The sequence below is a fragment of the Vanessa tameamea genome, chromosome 28 (genome assembly GCF_037043105.1).
Source record: "Vanessa tameamea isolate UH-Manoa-2023 chromosome 28, ilVanTame1 primary haplotype, whole genome shotgun sequence".
In the NCBI taxonomy this organism is placed as follows: Eukaryota; Metazoa; Arthropoda; class Insecta; order Lepidoptera; family Nymphalidae; genus Vanessa; species Vanessa tameamea.
Genome location: NC_087336.1, coordinates 2,235,842 through 2,256,634, shown reverse-complemented (window position 1 = coordinate 2,256,634; position 20,793 = coordinate 2,235,842). Strand labels below are relative to the sequence as shown.

The 20,793-nt window shown below is 34.9% G+C and overlaps 5 protein-coding genes across 5 annotated transcripts; 3 read left to right on the top strand and 2 right to left on the bottom strand.

Annotated features, from left to right (window-relative positions):
• Positions 1–2,017: 2,017 nt before the first annotated feature.
• LOC113396776 (chorion class CA protein ERA.5-like) lies at positions 2,018–3,190 on the bottom strand. The gene is made up of 2 exons (XM_064219469.1): positions 3,102–3,190; positions 2,018–2,468 (listed from the first exon to the last, which is right to left on the bottom strand). The coding sequence occupies exons 1-2, from the start codon at positions 3,150–3,152 to the stop codon at positions 2,076–2,078; spliced, it is 444 nt and encodes a 147-aa protein (XP_064075539.1). The 5' UTR covers positions 3,153–3,190; the 3' UTR covers positions 2,018–2,075.
• Positions 3,191–3,355: 165 nt separating this feature from the next.
• LOC113396775 (chorion class B protein PC10-like) lies at positions 3,356–4,573 on the top strand. The gene is made up of 2 exons (XM_026634829.2): positions 3,356–3,490; positions 3,936–4,573. The coding sequence occupies exons 1-2, from the start codon at positions 3,440–3,442 to the stop codon at positions 4,509–4,511; spliced, it is 627 nt and encodes a 208-aa protein (XP_026490614.2). The 5' UTR covers positions 3,356–3,439; the 3' UTR covers positions 4,512–4,573.
• Positions 4,574–8,083: 3,510 nt separating this feature from the next.
• LOC113396774 (chorion class B protein PC10-like) lies at positions 8,084–10,882 on the top strand. The gene is made up of 2 exons (XM_026634828.2): positions 8,084–8,192; positions 10,315–10,882. The coding sequence occupies exons 1-2, from the start codon at positions 8,142–8,144 to the stop codon at positions 10,834–10,836; spliced, it is 573 nt and encodes a 190-aa protein (XP_026490613.1). The 5' UTR covers positions 8,084–8,141; the 3' UTR covers positions 10,837–10,882.
• Positions 10,883–16,529: 5,647 nt separating this feature from the next.
• Positions 16,530–17,312, bottom strand: LOC113396773 (chorion class B protein PC10-like). Its single transcript, XM_026634827.2, has 2 exons — positions 17,188–17,312; positions 16,530–17,096 (listed from the first exon to the last, which is right to left on the bottom strand). The coding sequence occupies exons 1-2, from the start codon at positions 17,236–17,238 to the stop codon at positions 16,611–16,613; spliced, it is 537 nt and encodes a 178-aa protein (XP_026490612.1). The 5' UTR covers positions 17,239–17,312; the 3' UTR covers positions 16,530–16,610.
• Positions 17,313–18,989: 1,677 nt separating this feature from the next.
• LOC113396772 (chorion class CA protein ERA.1-like) lies at positions 18,990–19,946 on the top strand. The gene is made up of 2 exons (XM_026634825.2): positions 18,990–19,117; positions 19,575–19,946. Exons 1-2 carry the CDS (start codon positions 19,067–19,069, stop codon positions 19,929–19,931), a joined length of 408 nt encoding a protein of 135 aa, XP_026490610.2. The 5' UTR covers positions 18,990–19,066; the 3' UTR covers positions 19,932–19,946.
• The last annotated feature ends 847 nt before the right edge of the window (positions 19,947–20,793 follow it).

The window sequence follows — 20,793 nt, the reverse complement described above, 5'->3', positions numbered from 1 at the left end:
TATAACGTTATTTACATGTTACGTTAACTTGGCGGTAGGGCTTTGTACAAGGCCGTCTGGGTAGGTACCACCCACTCATCAGATATTCTACCGCCAAACAGCAGTACTCAGTATTGTTGTGTTCCGGTGAAGTGAAGGTGAATGAAGGGTGAGCCAGTGTAACTATAGACACAGGGGATGTAACATCTTAGTTCCCAAGGTTGGTGGCGCATTGGTGATGTAAGGAATGGTTAATATTTCTTACAACGCAATTGTCTCTGGGCGGTGGTGACCACTTACCACCAGGTGGCCCATTTGCTCGTCCGCCTACCGATATAATAATAATAAAATAATATCATATCATAAAAATAAACAAAAACGTTAAAATTAAAACCACCACCTATTCGGAAAGGAGATTCTCCTCGATTCTCCTCTACGGCTCTTTTTCAATGAATAAATATAAATTGTAAGAAAGCAATTAAAATTTAGACAGACCAAATAAATACTTCACCGAGCGAAAATAAATACTGAGTAGGCGAATTTATTACGATTAGCAATTATTATGTTAGGTTAGGTAAGAACATAACTACTAACACAAATTATATATTTTAACCTAGATAAAAGTCTGATAAATAATATATTTTATTTTTATAACTTTTTCATAAACATTGATCTATAATTGATTGTGGATAAGTTTCCATCTACCGTACCCTCGCACGAAATTTTTATTTGCATCCCACTTTCTGAAGGCACCCGTAAACGTCAAACATGGCCGCCCGTTGAACTGTCATGTCATTGAATTTTATGAATTTAATATTGAAATATCTCGATTATAGGAATTTTGCGGATATGTATTTGACGACGACCTCCGTGATCGAGTAGTGTGTACACCGGTTTTCATGGGTACGCCACTCCGAGGTCCCGGGTTCGATCCCCGGCCGAGTCGATGTAGAAAAAGTTCATTAGTTTTCTATGTTGTCTTGGGTCTGGGTGTTTGTGGTACCGTCGTTACTTCTGATTTCCATAACACAAGTGCTTTAGCTACTTACATTGGGATCAGAGTAATGTATGTGATGTTGTCCAATATTTATTTATTTATTTATTTATTTATGTTGTCGTCTAAAAATGTAGATATGTATTTCGTTAAGCATATTCATTATTACGACATATTGTTATTTTTGGTTAAAAACGATAAAAAAAACTGCCTAATGTTTACTAAAATTCTTCTTAAATTGATCGTTTCTATTTTAAGAACCGATATTTTCAATGGCGTCTAACGTTTTTTATAAATCTCTAACTAAAATTAATGTTAGATTCATAAGTGCGGTGTAATGCTTCCTAAAGTACTAATTAGGAGATAAAAAAATCATAAAGTTTATAAGACTATATACTCTTATTTGACAAAAATACGTGGTTTTGGTATTATTTGATTTGTACTTGGTGGTAGGTACAGGCACCAACTCATCATATATAGGATAGTACAAAAAGTAAGCAATATGTAGCACTGTTGTGTTCCGGTTTGAAGAGTAAGTGAACCAGTTTAACTACAGGAACCAGAGACATAACGTCTTAGTTTCCAAGGTTAGTGGCGTATTGGCTAAGATTGATGATGCTGTACGGAACATTGTTTACTGACGGTGGTGAAAATGATACATAAATCATTTTAAATTTGTTAAATGTTAATATTATATATTTGGAAGATTCCTTTATCCATACAACTAGATAGAACAAATAAAAAAAAAACAAAAGCGCGCGAAACCGAATTAAGCCGCCATAATTTTTCTTCGTGGGCGCAGACAGTAAGGTCGATATCGGCGCGAATTGTAATTCGTTAAAAGTGTTATTTGTGTTTTATTTGGATTCGTATTTGAGTAAGTAGCTTACCTCAAAATGTATGATTTATTTATTTTAAGATAAATTCGAAGTTAGAACTATGTATGGTATGTTAGTAAATTGTTTAAAGTAATTTAAATTCTTGTTCCTTTTTGAATCTATTTCACTTCTGTATTCTATATAAATTATAATAATAAAAGAAATATGAATAACTGGTAATTATTTTATTCAAGCAAACACTTATTTATTAACTTATATTAAATTCAATAATAGTATGGACTACCACAGCCACAACCACAGCTACCAGCGATGGAGACGGTGCCAGCGGCTGGCAATTCACCAGCGAAACGCACAGCGCCGAGAATTGGAACCTGTCCAGCGACAACTGTGGTACCGGCGACTGGCATTTCACCAGCGACGGCCACATCACCGATACCAGTGCCACCATATCCAGCAGCTATTTCAATAGCGGCGGGGGCGAAGCCATATGGTCCGGGAGCACCCAATTCAAGAGCGGTAGGGGCTAAGCCGAATGGTGAACCAGCTCCCAAGCCATAAGGACCAGCTAACCCAGCTGCAACTGCTGGACCAATGCCAGGTCCATAACCGTAACCAGGTCCAAGTGGTCCAGCGCCTAAGCATTGGCTGAAGGCATTCTGAAAAATAATATAAATATATTTTTTTTTTGTTTATATTCAATTCATAGTAGATTCGTGATAAAACAAAAAATCTATATATCTATACTAATATTATAAATGCGAAAGTAACTCTGTCTGACTGTCTATTGTTCTTTTACGGGCAAATTTGGTGTGAAGCAAGACTGCACTCTAAGGAAGTACAAAAGCTACTTTGTTATACCTAATATTCATACCTGACGACCAAACCCTAAAACTGGAGCAAAGCCACGAGCTACAACTAGTTATACCATAGAGTAAGTGTCTGACAGTATTCCAGTTTGTTTAGAAAACCTCTACTCTTAAAAAGAAAGTTTTGGAGCATAAGCAATGAAAGTCTTCTGCTCATAAGAGCAGAAGATTTTCATTGGCCTCATCATTTTGCCATTTGGCTTCATTTTGCCAATTAGTCTATTCCCTTTTAAGGGGTATCTCATTTTCAATATTATACAATATAATACGATGTTAAAAGCTAAGTAACGTTCGATTTACAAACGTTTACAATCGAATATGATGCAGGCATTTGATATAATCGGACTAAAAACTGAAATAAAAAAATACTTAATACGAAATCCTCCAAAAAATTTTTAAGAAAAAAAGTTATGTTATTCTTACCTGTACCAAACAGATTTGAATGCAAAGAAACACGAAAGCAATGGACGACATTTTGAATTTGATTATAATTAAACGCTTAATAATTCTTCGTTAACATACCTTCAATATATATAACATGAAATGTATATTAGTTATGTAATTTTTATCAAATTTACATAATCGTGGTAGTTATTACTAAATAATATTACACCCATAATTACATAATTGATTTAAACTTAGTTTTGCTCCATAAACACAGAGATAACGATTGAAATTTCATTCCATATTAACTATAAAAACTATTGTTTTGTTACAAAAAGTCATTCATTGCTCTCGATACTAACAAATAGTTAAAAAATATGGCTGCGAAATCATTTCTTCTCTTCTGCGCTCAAGCGTTATTGATCAAGGTAATTAAGATAATTTTATCTGTGGTAAAAAAAGTATTTAAATTTCGAACAAATTTAGAATCGTCGGGAATTTTTAATTTTATTTAACATCATTCATCACAGAAGTTTAAATTACGAAATTAATGTGTCGTTTGTAATATAATTCGTTTAGGAATTAGTCATTCAGCTAGTTGGCTATTGAAGCCTTTACGTTTTTTTAATCAAATAAATAACGCTACAAATTAGATACATTTTAAAAAGTATAAATTTGTAATAATTTCCAATTCACATAAGCTCTTTCTCTTTTTGACTTAAAATAATCCTTTTATTGCCGTAGGTTTTGTATTTATAATATACACTTTAAGATTATTAAATCGAGATCGAGATATAGAAACACGGGCGATATTTTTAGTTTTTTAATTGCATATTAATTCCATACGCTTTGACATTTTAAATTTCGTTACAGTGTATATCTAGTCAATGTATTGGTGTTCCATACAACCCCATTGCTGCTGAAGGCTTCGCATGGGGTACTCCGAATTCTCTAGCATGGGAAGCTGCAGCTGGACCTTGGGGAGCACCCTGTGCCGCAGCGACTTGGGCTACAGCACCTATCGCTACCACACCTTATGCTACCGCTGAATGGGCAGGAGGCTTTGGACCAGCTACTCTAGCTGCATCTAATGGTGGTGGACTCGCTGTAACTAGTGCTTCACCAATCGCACCAAGTGGTGTTGCAATGACCTCAGATAATGCTTATCAAGGAGCTCTAGCTGTATCTGGAGCAGTACCATTCTTGGGAGCTGTAGCAATGGAAGGTGCTCTGCCTACAGGTGGAGCTGGTACTATTAATTACAGCTGTGGAAATGGTAATGTGGCTATGATTACTGAAGACGTTACTCCTTCTGGCTATAACGCGTTTCCTGGTCCATACGGATATGGTCCAATCGCAGCAGCTGAAGGATACGGTTATGGTCCATTGGCTTTTGAAGCTGGGATTAATGGAGCCTACGGTTACAGAGGATGTGGAGCAATATACTAAGTCTATTATTAATTTTAATGTTATGTTTGATTCATTAAATAAGGAATATAACAATAATAAGCCCTTATGACTTTCATTTCCAATACTTGTGATTATAAAACATGTACCGAATACAAAGAAGATAAAGCATCATAATGACTATTAGAAATACTAGGTAAATATATTAAATTCGTATCTGTAATTTAATTTATCATCAACAAAAGATATTTCGCCTTAAGATATTTTTAGTAAAATTTTAAGTGAAATTTCGATTTACTTCAGAGAAAACGTTTTTGGACGTTTACTAATCTCTTGTAAGTGCGAGTTCCAGATATATCGTAATAGATCTATTCTTTTGTAGTGAAATAGATTGTTAAATAATTTAATTGTATAGAAGGCGTCTTAAAATATCTGCTATTATATTAATTATTCTGGTTCACATATCTGTCTTCAGTGAAATAATCGTTTCTAAGTTCTCGTATAGTGTCTTTCTTGGTTATAATTTGCGAATCAGTGTTAACTTTGGAAGACTGATCACAAGTAAACTGTATGTAATGGATTATTTTTATCTTGAGTGATGTCTTATTTTGTACAAACAATTGGTGAATATATTGATTTAATCACAATAATTTGAGGCCCTCTGCGAATACCAAATATTTCGAGGTCCACTACTAAACATGCAATTATGTCTGTAGTAAAAACGTTAAAGAGTATAAGACCAAGATGAGTGCCTTGTGGTATGCTATATGAAGATAAATAGGTGACATAATTAAAACAACTGAAGACTGCTTTAATGTATGTTGCTCTAGCAAAGAATAAAGCTAAGACAAGATTTTGTGCAACGTTTAAAATTGTATGGTTCGCTTAATCAAATGCTTTAGTCAAGTTTATTTTTTTATTTCAAAAGTCTGAACACATTTTGCAATGTATTTAGTAAGCTTAGAAACAAAAGATCTCATCACTTATTTGATACTTTAATTTGAACTTAACTTTGAAAACTTTGCTCAGTGTTGCTAGAAAATATATTTGTCTGAACACGTACTTATATTAAATGCATGCACACAGAATAAATAGACATTACTATGTATTTTATAATCAAGGAAACGATAGGTTTGTGAACATGACTCACTCATTACCTATATGATAATAATTTTTTTATTGCCTAGAAATTCGTTTTGAACCCTCGTCCCTAATCAACCAGAATAGGCTTAGGAAGGGCATCAATCAATTAAATTCTATTAATTAAAAAAAAATGAGCGCATAATAAGTGCAGTATTTGTAAGAAATAAAATACACTCACTGATTACATTTCAATAGCATTAAACTTGCGCAAAAGATATAGTACACGAAAGTGTGCGCAAACGCAGGCAAACTTTGTTCCGTAGATTTACCAAAAAGTCTAAATTAATCGTGTCGGATTCCAAGCTAATTAGGCGACAGCGACGTTCTGAAATTAAAGCCCAGGTCGGGCCGATAAAAGTTATTGAGGTTTTCAGTCGAAAAAACTCAGTAACAGCCCGAAGTATGGAAGTTGGAAGTGTGTACACTCTAGGCAAAGGCGATATCCGATTTTTGTCACATCATTTGTTTAATTTCACATTGTAAGATTTGCGAGAAAGAGATGAAACGATTGTGATATCGAAACCGGTTTAACATTCGCTTCAACTCTTTCTCACAGATGGGTTACTGTAAAGTTAAAGAGAGACAGGGCGAACGTTTTGTGAGTTCAATGTTTTCGTAATTTGAATGATTTGACATATCAATAGTCGTACGTCAAATCATTGACGAAGTCAATTCCGACGGCAACCAATTTTAGTTTTGTTTAAATTTTATTTTAGTTTTGTCCTATCGTTTGTTGTTTTTCGATATATCGTATACATGCCTAGGTCACTCCCATACCTCAAAAAGCAGTAAAGGCGTTGCGCCAATATATAAACTAAGTGGCTTTCGGCGCTACGGGATGGACAGCATCTGCCTTAAAAAGCACTCTAGGTGTAATACCGACAAGATATTCAGTCATCGTTAACAGAGTCAGTTTTGCGTCAATTTTCTTCTTTCTTCTAGCAAAATAATCAAAAGAAACCATAACAAACATATTGTTGTAAACAGTGATCAAACCTCTACCCTATACGATACTTTGTTTTCCCAAAATCGTGCGGTGGAAACCTAAACCCAATCCTTTTATGCTGCGGTGGCGTTAATAGGTAAATACCGAATACACTCTTAGGGAACATCAGGACCCTACAATAAAAATTTGACTAGACGACTTCTGCGTTGCTTCGTGGCAGCTTTTGTCAAAATGTTGTTTGAATTTAAATAATATGTAATAGTGCGTAGGAGAAAATAAAATGATTTTTTTAGTTATGTATATCTTCCTTATATTTAATTTATTTACTATAACAGTACGTAACAGAGAAACGTAACTTTCTATTTAGTAAATATAGGCAGGGCTACCGCATCCGCACCCGCAACTACCAGAGATAGTAACGGTTCCAGCTGCTGGCAGATCACCAGCAAAGCGGACAGCACCAAGGATCGGTACCTGTCCAGCGACAAGTGTGGTACCAGCGACAGGCATTTCACCAGCGACTGCGACATCACCAACACCAGTACCTCCGTATCCAGGCGCTACTTCGATGGCAGGTGCGCCATAATATCCTGGTCCATAGCCATACGCACCAGGAGCTATACCTGGTCCATATCCTACCAACCCAGCTGCGCCAAGGCACTGGCTGTATGCGTTCTAAAAAAAAACAAACAAAATTAATTTAAAAATACAAATCAACCAATATTTGTCCGTTAAGAAGAATTTAAAAAAAAAGTATTTACATGAATCAAGAAAGCTTGGACACAAATTAAAAAGATAGTAAAGGAAGACATGATTGTATTTTCAGTGTATTGTAAATAGAATGATTTTGAATATAAATCATTTACTTTTTATAGTGACAATTGCCTAAATTATGTGGTCATTAACTTACGATTTCACATTGAGTTTATCGGACGTGATATTTGAAGAAATTACTATAGAGGCAATTAATTCAACGATAATTAGATTATGTAAGAATTTATTTATGTTACAAACATATTAGTTTAGTTCGTATGTTTAATTTTTTTTTGTGCGTTGTGCTTTGGACACATGTCGTATTATATTCAATGTCATTGTACCATTTGCAATTGAAACATTTGATTCTTGGAGTAATAGTACTAATACATTTATTAAAAGTAAAACATCTCGCCTCATTGCCTCCACTGTGACAGGGGGGGTTGGTTCATGTTTTGCTTAGAGGATCAGAATGGCGCTTCAAAGGAGAAATACCGCTAGCATTCGTGCCACCAATACACGCGGTTATAAACGAGATTTGTACAGTAATTAAGACTTAAATGATAATAATTGTGAGGCGAAGTCAGATCTATTAATTAGTATATTATTAAAATAACGTTAAAAATGTTAAATAATTATAGTATTATATCATATTGACACAATAAACTTCTGTCGAACATTGCAACCTGTGTTTCTGACACGTATGTTTACACAATGTTCAATACTTTCTTAATATTTATTGATAAAATATATTGTATAAAAACTAAAAATAATTATATGTAAAAACATTCCAAAGATTGTATTAAAAGTTATCGTCGAAATATTAAATAATGTCAGCGAATTGTTCCGTTGTGTTGTGCCTAATTGCATTGTTAGTGCAGGTAAATATTTTAACATCTATTATAAGTTTTTTTATCTATATCAATAAAAAAAATAAGCAACTTCAGCGCATAATGAATAAATCATCAATGAATCAAGTATATAAAAATTACTTTTAGCTCAGTTTATGTATTATGTAATCGTGCTTGCTTTAAGATGTACGCGTTCTAACCACTGGGTCATGTATATCATCGTATAGGTAAAACTATTATTGTTATGAAAACTCATCATCCTCCTGCCCTTATGCCAATTTTATTTGGGGTCGGCGCAGCATGTCTTCTTCTTCCATACTTCTCTGTCTGACGTCATCTCACGAGAAACATCTCCAGCCATATAGTGTTTCACACAATCCATCCATCGTTTCTTTGGTCCCCTACCGCTATATCTAACCGAGTCCATGCTCAAGACCTTCAATGAATAAACACATAACTTAAACAAATACTCTCTGGTATTGTGACTAGAAAAAAATGAGCCTTAACCGAAGTTAGAACCCGTTACGTACCGCAAAATAGTAATCCTTAGTACTGTTGTGTTCCAGTTTGAAAGGTGAATCAGTGAGTGTAATTACAGGTACAAGAGACATAACTTTCTAAGTGGTGGACATACCACTGGGTCCATTGGACCCTGACCCATCGGGCCAAAATAATGTGACACGGTAGCTGTGGCTACCGTAGAGGACATGCCCGGGCTCCTTGCCTCAAGGCCCGTACCCAGCTTGGCCTAGGTCAAGCAGGAGGAACCAACTCTCTAACTTTCTAAGTGACTAGAGTTGGTGGCACATTGGTGATGTTAGAAACGATTAATAAAGAAACATTGTCTATGGGCAGTGGCCACAACTAACCAATAGATTACCTATTTAGCATTATCTTAAACTAGTTTCCAGCCTGACTTAGCTCGCGCGTGAGAAAAGGAACGGTACGGGTGTTAGTTATTTTTCCAGATTAGAAAGTAACCCATGTGCTGATTCCACGCTATTATCTATTTTGCGACAAATTTCATTCGAAGTTAGATTTGATTTGTTATAACGTGAGATGTGTCTGTATTTTTCTTATTAACCACGAGGGGGGGAAATCAAAGAAAAGAAACGCGTTTGTGCCGAGGAAAGCTACCTTAATCCAACAACCAGCTTATATAACAATGATAATAATGTCCTACTAATCTCAAGGGAGACAGAGACAGACAGACTCACTCTCATAATCCGATGGGACGGCAAATCCGATACGACCGGAAAAAGTCCAGGCGCAGGACCAACAGTTGTACGTGCTTTCCGAAGCACGGGACTTCCTGCTAGCCAGCCACAAGACTAACAAGGCAGTCAGACCAGTTCATATATCATTCAGTTAAAACTTTACCTAGATTTTTGTAAATTAAATGCACCATTGAATTCGTCGTCTAGTCTGACGAGTACTGACAATTATCATTAGCATATTATTCTGTATAAAATAACAGAAGACAAAATTACAATAAACCATGCTTATCATTTAAGATATATATATATATTTAATTATAAATTTAATAATTTGGACCGAGATGGCCCAGTGGTTAGAACGCGTGCATCTTAACCGACGATTTTGGGGTCAAATCCAGGTAGGCACCACTGAATTTTCATGTGCTTAATTTGTGTTTATAATTCATCTCGTGCTCGGCGGTGAAGGAAAACTTCGTGAGGAAACCTGCATGTGTCTAATTTCAACGAAATTCTGCCACATGTGTATTCCACTAACCCGCATTGGAGCAGCGTGGTGGAATATGCTCCACACCTTCCCCTTAAAGGGAGAGGAGGCCTTTAGCCCAGCAGTGGGAAATTTACAGGCTGCTAATGTAATGTATATTTAATAATCAAATATTTTAAATAGTACAAAAACGAGAACAGAATTTCGTGTCAGTAATTTTTGGCAAAATTCCCATTCCAAGATTAGTTGATCTATTGACCATTTAAATCGCTTTATATCTACGCGAAGTATCTACGGTTTTTATTTAGTATCGTAAATGTCCCAGTTATGGGCTACAGCCACTTGGAGTTCTTCAGAAGAATGTGTGTAGTTTATTCAACCGTTCAACAACAATGTGCATTAGTGGAATACTTATATCCTGATCAGAAAATAAAATTAATTAACATTGCAGAATATCTCCAGTCAATGTATCGGAGCATACAATGGATATGCTGATGGTTTTGCACGGGAAAATATACTAGCACGGGAGGCTCCACTTTTGGGTGCGTATGCTGCAGCTCCTTGTGCTGTTGAAAGGGGACTTGGTTACGGCCCTGCTAATCTTGCCGCATCTAATGGTGGAGGTCTCGCTGTTACCAGCGCTTCACCAATTGCTCCAACTGGCATTGCGATGACATCAGAAAATGCTTATGAAGGAGTTTTAGCTGTAACTGGTGCGCTGCCGTTCTTAGCTGCTGTGTCTTTGGAAGGAGTTCTGCCTACAGCTGGAGCGGGTGCCGTCACATACAGCTGCGGTAACGGCAACGTTGCTATTCTGAATGAGGAAATCGCTGCCCCTGGTTATATTGGTGGCCTCGGTTACGCTGGACCAGCATACAATGGATTTGCTGGACCCCTTGGATATGAAGCTGGTATTGCTGGACCAGCATACGGCTTCGGCTACGGTGGATGTGGTTGTGGCCCAATATACTAAGTCTAAACCAGGTTTTTTATTTCTAATAAACGATTAATTAAATCTATCGTGTAGTTTAATTTTATGATAGTTCCATATCTTCATATTTTATGCTTTCTTGAACCATAGTTATATGAAAAACCATTATAATCTAGTTTTGAGTTTTTTATTGAGTGTCTGACTATGTTTGAGCCTATCTGGGCCGGAATATCCATGCCAGAGCCCCTAGGAAATAAAACTGCCGGGGCGAATTTATGTAGGAAATTATTCTAATTACTTACTCTGCCAGAGTCACTTGCCATCAGATCGTCCATTTATTCGTGCTAGCTTCATTGTAAATAAAAAATATGCCACAAAAAGAAAACTATATACTTGATACAGACGCATAAAAAGGATTTTGTTTAAAATATTATGGAAGAACGATTCGGAAATAGCGTGTACTTAAAATTGATTAGACATTGCAACATTAATAAGTCAATACTTACGAACATCGTGTTATCGGGTAACACTGGCCTCCAAAACGGTGTTATGTAATTGGATTTCATATTTAATTTTTTTACATAATTATAACAATCTAAAATAATTATTTATGAAATAATCGAATATATTTAATTTACATTACATAACATAACATAAACAGCCTGTAAATTTCCCACTGCTGGGCTAAGGCCTCCTCTCCCTTTGACGAGAAGGTATGGAGCATATTCCACTACGCTGCTCCAATGCGGGTTGGTGGAATACACATGTGGCAGAATTTCGTTGAGTTAGACACATGCAGGTTTCCTCACGATGTTTTCTTTCACCGCCGAGCACGAGATGAATTATAAACACAAATTAAGCACATGAAAATTCAGTGGTGACTGCCTGGGTTTGGACCCGAAATCATCGGTTAAGATGCACGCGTTCTAACCACTGGGCCATCTCGGCTTTTTTTTTTTAATTTACATTATTATATATAAAATTATTATTCGGTATCGTTATCAGTAGTAACATAAATTATAGTTTCTCAAGCTCGACATGATCTAGATGTTCTGCATAAATGGTTCAATCATAATTTTACTTGGTGGCCGGGCTTTGTGCAAGCCCATCTTGGTAGGTACCACCCACTCATCAGATATTCTACATGTAAACAGCAGTACCTAGTATTGTTGTGTTCCGGTTAGAAGGGTGAGTGAGCCAGTGTAATCACAGGCACAAGGGACATAACATCTTAGTTCCCAAGGTTGGTGGCGCATAGGTGATGTAAGGAATGGTTAATATTTCTTACAGCGCCTTTGTCTATGGACGGTGGTGACCACTTATCATCAAGTGGCCCGTCACTTATCATCATATGCTCGTCCGCCAACCAATACCATAAAAAAAAATCTTTTAACTATTAACGCTTCCAAAACTTGTTACTATTGTATTTAAAACTAAAAATAAAATGATTGCACCACATGATCAATTAACTGTTGTCAATTTTCCAATTGAGCAGAAAAACTGAAAAATACTTAGGTTTACGAATAGACAATCACTTAACTTTCAAATATCAAGTAGACTACATAAACAAAAAAAGCTTTCTTCTTTAATTTGGGTCATTAACAAATATTTCAAAATGCAGACCTAAAAAAAATAAAAGTACAACGTCTACAATTCTCTAGTAAAATCGCATTTGTTGTATTTAATAGAAATATAAGGCGATACTGGAAAAACAAAACTGCAAGAACTTCAAAGAAAACAAAATAAAATAATTAAAATACTTTTTCATCGACACGACTACACTTTACAAGGAAACAAACATTATGAACTTACGACAACTTTATCTGTATAATTCTTGTATTATTATTAGAAAAATTATTAATAAATCGATACATTGAGATTTGACGTTTATAAAACAAAGCAGTAAACTTAGCACGCGTAAACCAAGCTTATTAGACCTCACAAAAAATTAGAACTAAATTTGAAATATTAGTTTCGATGGAGCACAACTTTATAACAAATTACCTTCTCATATAAAAAATGTAAACTCAGTTAACGGGTTCAAGTCTCAACTCTCAAAATATATTTTAGAGAATACTTACTCTTATAGCAATTAAAATATATGCAGTGATTTAATTATATTCTATTCCGTTAACTAAGTACCAATAAGGTGAATATTTTAAATTTTAATATTTGGAAGTGAATCTGTCTTTTTGAGAATAAACTCTTAAACCTGAAACCTGATTATTAGTGTAATTGTTCAATATAATTTGCTAAACTTTAATTTATATTATTTTATGTGGCACAATATTTAAAACTGGCAAAAAAAAAACCGAAATTTCTTTTTTTAAAAAAGATAGATCTGTCACGAGAAATAATCACATTATTGCGAGGAATTGAGAAATATATTTGTTTTAGAATTATACAAGATTGAATTTATTATGTCAATCTGATCTACCGGAATTCCAATCCTTAACAATGGCTTGAAGGTTTCCGGCTACCATTAATATGTGATACAAATCTAAATATGTTTAATGTATAATCTAAACTAAGACTATAAAGAGGTGAAATTTGTTTGTTTGTACGTAGGGGGTAATCTCTGGAACTAATAAACCAATCCTAAAAAATAATCACTGAAACCTATTGTAGTGTCCACAGATCTATAATAACATATTCATTAGTATTAGATTTATATTTTATATAAATATATATTATCTGTGTATTTATGCATCTGTCATCTCGAGTGACACAAATCGCGAAAGCGCGGGAAAATAATATATCTTAAAAATGGGCGCGCGGTGAGGACAGTTTGTCTGCACAGCGAGCTGATATTTAAATATAATGTTTATTTTATCTAATTGGTAAATCGACCGTACTGTGAACATTACAGCTATGTTATTATCTATTGCCATAGGGTATAAATTATGTATTTATGTTAGTGTAAAAGCTCGAACTAGGGTAAATCTTAAGCTTTTCCAGTAAAACCTAAGATTTACCGAGATGAGTTGGTAAACGTAAGTATTTATTATAAAGGGACGACTTTTTCGGACTTTTACTATTCCAACCTAACCTATCCTAACATGTAAATCCTTAGATTTACCAAGTGAATGATGGTAAAAGTTCGAATCCCGAAGTTTTATGGACATTTACCATTCATAATCGGTGATTCTTAGGTTTTACTGGAAAATCTTTAGATTTACCGTAGTTCGAGTTTTTACGGTAACACGTATATCATATAATTTTCTTTTGTGCGAAACCGAAGTGAATCGCTAGTAATGTTATCTTTTTCTTGGTAGCCAAAACAATATTTGATACGTATACTAATTTTATTTTATAGGCAAAATAAACTCCTCTAAATAGTCAGCTTTTTAATTACTCGTTAGCAAAATAAACAGTCATGGTACAAAGTCAGCAAGATTATACAATTGGTTAGGTTAGGTTATTATACAAATAATATTTTTAATTTAATTTGTATAAATGTATATAGATATTATATTATTTAGTTTATACGTCATCGAGAGAGCAAAAAATTAAACAAATTATTCTTTTACTAACAGTATCTAAAACGGGATATTTACCATGTTTTTTATTTTTATTTGGTGGAGCTCGATATTTCGACATTATCTACGAATGTCTTGTTCACGAGACTGACGTTTGCGGGTAGATGTTGACGGCATTAGAAGTGTCCATATCGGACTACCTCCTTTCTCGTACGTTTGCTGCGTAAACACTGGTTACCACTACCACTGTCACTTTCACCCCTACTATTTGTTTTATTTACACTCGAAACTCGATCCCGTGTTTTACAAACGAAACTTACCATCCAATATACCAAGAAATCAGCCATCGCGGAACATCTTCTGGAAGCCGGACCGAACCATTGGATCGAGTTTCATAATGCTCAGATACTCGCGACAGAACGCCATTACATACCCCGACTAGTACGAGAAGCCATTGAAATTACTAAATATAGTAATTTCAATAGGGAAGATGGGTTTCAACTGTCAAAAGTATGGAATCCAGTGATAAAATTATGCAAACCCTTGAATAATAATATAAAAAATTCGCGAATCGATACGGTGAGTTTCATTTTTATTACTGTTAGTAATAAAAATAACCATGTTAATTTAAAAATTATTTTTGATAAAATATATTTCTTTAAACTAAAATCAAAATCAATTTTCACTTACGAATTTCTTATAATTAACGTATTGCGGTATTATTATTACAAAACGTATGGTCTTCGCCATTCGAAGGTTAAATAAAAAGAAACTAACAAAAAGAACACACTATGATGTTTAACATCTCACCTGGTAACATAACAACATTAACAATATATCATTTCGGAAGGTAGTACCATCTAACTGCCAACTCAAGCACCGCGCGCGCTCATTGGTCCAATCAAATATATAATAGACTCCCCTCGTCTCCCCTTCTTTCAGGTACACACTACCGTCTCTTTTCGCGAAATCATTGCCACAGATTGCTGGAAAACGATATACGAAACAACAGAAATAAAAACAAACATATACCGATATCATAAAGACAAACATCTTCTAACGTAAAAGTACATTTCGTGTTCAAATTTGAAAATTTATTTAGCCCTTGTAGCAAATACAGGGATATAACACTTGATTATTATGGTTAGTGATTATTCTTACAGCGTCAATGTCTATGGTTTAAGTGTTACTAGGATGCTTGCTGTTTGTCTATGTATTGTAAAAAAAAAAAATAACACATCTATTACATAACGGGGAGCATGAAATTTAACACGTGCATATTTATTTACACCAATTTAAAAAAAAACAATTTAGAGCATTTATTAATGCGGCCTTGACCTAAAACAAATTATACCTTATTAATAATAAATAAAAAAATTGCAATACTTTGCAATGACATCGTTTATTGTGACATATTGCAACAAAGTTCGTAAGTAGTTCATAAATATATTTGTGTTTATTATAAATGGCGTATGTATGAGGAAATTGGTCCTTCTGTTTTTATTGATAATGCTATAGTAACTTTTGGTGGTAAAGATATGTTATGGATGAGGTGAATCACCAAGTTGAAACTACTGAAGTTAAAATTTATGTAATTTAGGTGACCTAAGAACGTTTTAGATAATCTAATTAAGACTGGAAGTATGAGAGACTTACGACATTATGGAATTCTGTTACAATCGAAATTAGAAACATTTAAGTTTATGTAACGGCTTATGGCTTAAATCGAAAAAGACGTATTTAAAATAATATCAACTATTATGAATCAAGAAATTTCATATTTAATCTCTCGATGAGAGATTGTGTCTTATAATAGACTTTGTTTTTTTGGTAGACGAAGCCATTTGCGACATTTCTAAAAATGTATTCGTTTAACTTTAGACTTAATACAAAACATTATTTGCTGATCATCCTACTTCTTTTTGCTGATACATATAATTCAATATACCTAACGACAGAAAACAAATAACAGTTGTTTAAAATATCTATATATAAGCAGATTATGTTAAATAGAATCGAAGGTCACTGATACCAATTCTGTCAAACCTCTGATTTTTAAGGGAAATTTTGAGAGACTCAGCATATGTTAGAAGAAAGGAAACCATTGTTCGCCTCATTACCAATAGAAGGAATGAATACTTATTGCCAGCGATACGTTTTACGTAGAATGTTCTAGATGTTTTTTTCCCATTTATGGTACCATTTATGGAAAGATCCTTTACATTTTAATTCCTTATAAATACAATAAAAAAACCATTTCATAATCAGTCTATTTATTTCGACAACTTCACTAAACTTACCACAATCAAAACATTTTAACTAATTGATAAAATTAATTTAATAATAAGCTCCATATCCGCCACATCCGATGCCATTATACCTGTATCCAGGGCCAACAAGACCAGCTTCATAAGCCAGTGGTCCACCAAGTCCATTGTAGCCCAAAGGCCCAAGACCGTTATAACCGAAATCTTCATTCAGCATCCCAATATTACCATTACCGCAACCATAGTTGATGGTGCCAGCACCGAGAGTTGGTAGAGCACCTTCCAAAGCCACAGCTCCTAAGAATGGCAGAACACCAGTAACGGCTAGAGGTCCTTCATAAGCGTTTTCAGACGTCACTGTGACACCAGTTGGGGCGATTGGAGAAGCACTGGTAATCGTGAAGCCACCACCGCTAGACGGCACAAATGGAGAAAAGGTTCCGCATTCAGCAGCAGCGATTGGACCAGCAGCCCAAGGTGCTGCAAACGGAGCTCCAGCAGCATAAGCATTCAGACCAAGACCATTGTATGCTCCAATGCATTGAGCAGATATATTCTGTAAACAATGAAAAGAATTAATTAATTGTTTTAAATGTGAAATTACTGTTTTCGCGTTTAAAATGTGAATTTTATACAAATAATTTTACCCGTACAGCGATGAAACAAACGCATGCAAGGAGAGCTATTTTGTTTGCCATTTTGATTAAAATTTCCTTTTTTCTATCGTTGTTTTAAACGATGGTTGTATTTGAATTATGTTTAGATTTAATTATATGGCTTTTATATACAATAATTACGTTATCAATTATGTAAATTTGAATATAGTTGAGAAAGTATTCAACATAATTTTCTATCGTGTTTGTACGATTATATTGCATTGTGTCAATGTGATTAAAATTTTTATACAATATTTTATCGCTGTTTAAGCAATAATTAAATTCCAAACATAAAAATTACAAAAAATGTAATATTTATGCGTATTATAACAAAGTTGGCTTACGGGCTAGTGATAAGGCTCTACGAGGAAAATCCAATCCTTTACTTAAAAATACATACAATTTTTTATCGATAGTATTTAATTTACGCAAGAGTAAGGATTATTTTTGGATCTTCTCCACGACAAAATCTCAGATAATGCTTCATCCGTAGAAAAAACATCGGCTCGATTTAAAAATTCGCAAATTGGTCTTTAAAGCTCTCGTCTATTCATTAAAAACTTATTTGTAAAACCTCTTTGCGTTCTTGTCGAAAAGAAATGTGATCACAGTTAAAAATTAAGGGCCAGCTAATAATATATCTCTGGATTTGAATATTACTATCCACACTAGCAAAAGTTAATAAAATAAATCAAATAAAAGTTTGCAGTTTGTATATCTAATAAACAAATGAATAGGCGTTTAAATACCTTTTAAAAATTCATGCAAGTTACACGAACTTTTATTACTTGGCAGTAGGGCATTGTGAAGCCTGTTCTCTTTTTTTTATTTAATTTACAATATTCGCGGGCTCACAGTTGCCCGTGCCTTTTTTTACATTCTACTTTTATACATTTTGGCGTTTTATATTCTATATTTTTACTGCACATCAGCAGATCGTCGATGGACTTCAAGCTTGTCGTCATCTTGGAAGACGTGGCCCACACTGACTTTTTTTTCTTTTTAATATGAAGCCTGTTCGGGTACCAAGCAATCAATGTACCTATATTCTGCAGCCAAACAGAAATACTTAGTATTATTGTGTTGACGGCTAAATGGGATAATTTAACTAGAGGTACAAGTTGTTCAGAAGAAAGACTAAAGTCACGGATATCATATCTCGCATAGAGCATCTAAAATGGAGCTGGACAGGACACATGTTGCGCTGCAAGTTAAACAAGTGGAGCCAACAGGTGACTCTTTGGTATCCTAGAGAGAACAACAGAAAACCAGGGCGTCCAAAGAGTAGATGGAGTGACGATATCCGCCTAACCCTGGGACCATTTTGGACTAGAGTCGCGGAGGATCGAGCTCAATGGAGAGAGCTGGAGGAGGCCTATGCCAAGAGGCACGCCGAACTGCGTGACATATTATAAATAAATAAATAAATATTGTATTGTTTGGTATTTGTACTGTGGTTCGGAATAAAAGGGCTTTATTAAAACAAGTTGTTCCTAAGGATATTGTTGTAATGGTTAATATTTCGTACGGCACCAATGTCTATGGGCGATGGTGACCACTTATCATCAGGTGACTCAGTTGCCAGTATACCTATCGAAATTAAAGAAATATATATCTATGATAATTAACGAATATTAATTACAGTCGAAATAATATTTATAATTCCTTATCGAATTTATCGTATTTGTAAATTTACTTAAATGACAAACAGCGACTATGTTACAAAATTATTGCATTTAAAACAGTATTATTATCACGTTCAAATTATTATGACATATATCATTGGCTGAAAAGTTTAGTTAAATATAACCTATAAAGGGCGCAGTTTTGTATCACGGAATATATCAGTGTTGCATACGAACTTGGAGCCATGTCCCGCCTAGTTACCTTCTTGCTTTGTGTCCAAGCATTATTAATTCAAGTAAATATTATATTTTATAAATATTATTTATAGTATTAGGGTTCTCTGTGCCCCGAGTACCGCTGTAGCTTGGAGGCCCGTATAGATGGGCCAATCCTAGTGAAGCCTCCAGAAAAGATGAATTAGGTACCGCTGGGGTTGGGGCACAGCAGTAAATGTGCCACCTGATGGTAAGGACCAAGACATTGACACTGTAAGAAGAAAGTGTAGAAATATTAACTACAAGATCGGTGGCCCATTGGCAATGTAAAAGATGGGTCATATTTCTTCAACGCCAGTGTCTATGGGTAGCGGTGACCACTTACTATCAGCTGGCCCAGTTGCCAGTCTGTCTACCTATAATAAATAAAAAAAATGCTTATAAGAAATGTACTTGTATTTTGGTTTAAATTATTTTGGCGGCATTGCTTATGTCTCATGTGATCCTAATAATAATAATTTTATGTACTTTTTTCAGAATGCCTACAGTCAGTGTATAGGTGCTGGATATGGCCTTGGATATGGAGGAGTAGGACCTGGATACGGTCCAGCCGTTGCTGGCTTAGCTCCAGGATACGGTCTTGGTCCATACGGCTTCGGAGGCCCAGAAGTTTATGGACCAATTGTACCTGATGTCGTTGCATCGTATGGAGGTGCTGGTATCGGTGATGTTGCTGTTGCTGGTGAAATGCCAGTCGCTGGTACTACATTCGTTGCTGGACAAGTGCCGATCCTTGGTCTCGTGCACTTCGCTGGTGAGCTGCCAGCCGCTGGTATTGTCACCGTAGCTGGCAATTGCGGGTGTGGCTGTGGCAATGGACCATATATTTATTAAATATATATATTTAAATTGTTATTAATATCTCAAAATATTATATAAAGTATTTTCAAAAAAAAAAAATTATATTTAATTATATTTCCCTTAAAAATACCCTTTAAAAATTCCATGTTACATACATTAAATGTGCGCGCTAGTTCAAGCGCTTTAAGGTGGCTTAAAGTTCAGTTGCAAAATTCGAAACATTCACGAACAGGTAGTTCTATATTGAAAAGAGTTTTTGACTTTCGACTTTATCAATGGTATAAGGGCTAGCAGCGAACAGTCTCAGTTTTGATTCTAATTCCAAGACTAAAGACTTTATCCTGCTCACCTTTAACAAGAAGGTAGGAATATTAGTGATGTAGCCCAGTAATTGTAGCCCACAGCTTCGCTTGCGTCTTATTGGTTGGTCGTCAATTGTAATTTTATATTTGTATCAGACATGCTGTCTTTACTTGACTTTAGAATTACTATTTTTTGTATGCTCTCATGTTTTAACAGACAGCATCACAATTTAAATTTAAATAAAGTAGCCTATGTCCTTCTTTGGAGTTCAGTTTTATGAAGTGAATTTCATCAGATTCGGTGCAGTCATTTGGCCGTGGAAGAGGAACAGACACACAGACAGAAGTGCGTTGGTATTTATAGTGTTAGATATAGATGACAAGAAAACAGGCATTTACAATGTTGTCCAAAGAAAAATCGCTTCATAACTTCTTTATGTTTTCATTCAAAAGGATTTAATGTTTATAAAGATTTATTACCATTTATTCATTTGTTATTAGACTATGACGTCATCACCACGATGTGATGACGATTGTGAAATAACTGGTCTACCTAACCTTTAAAGGTTGAAGGGTTAAACTAATACCGGAAG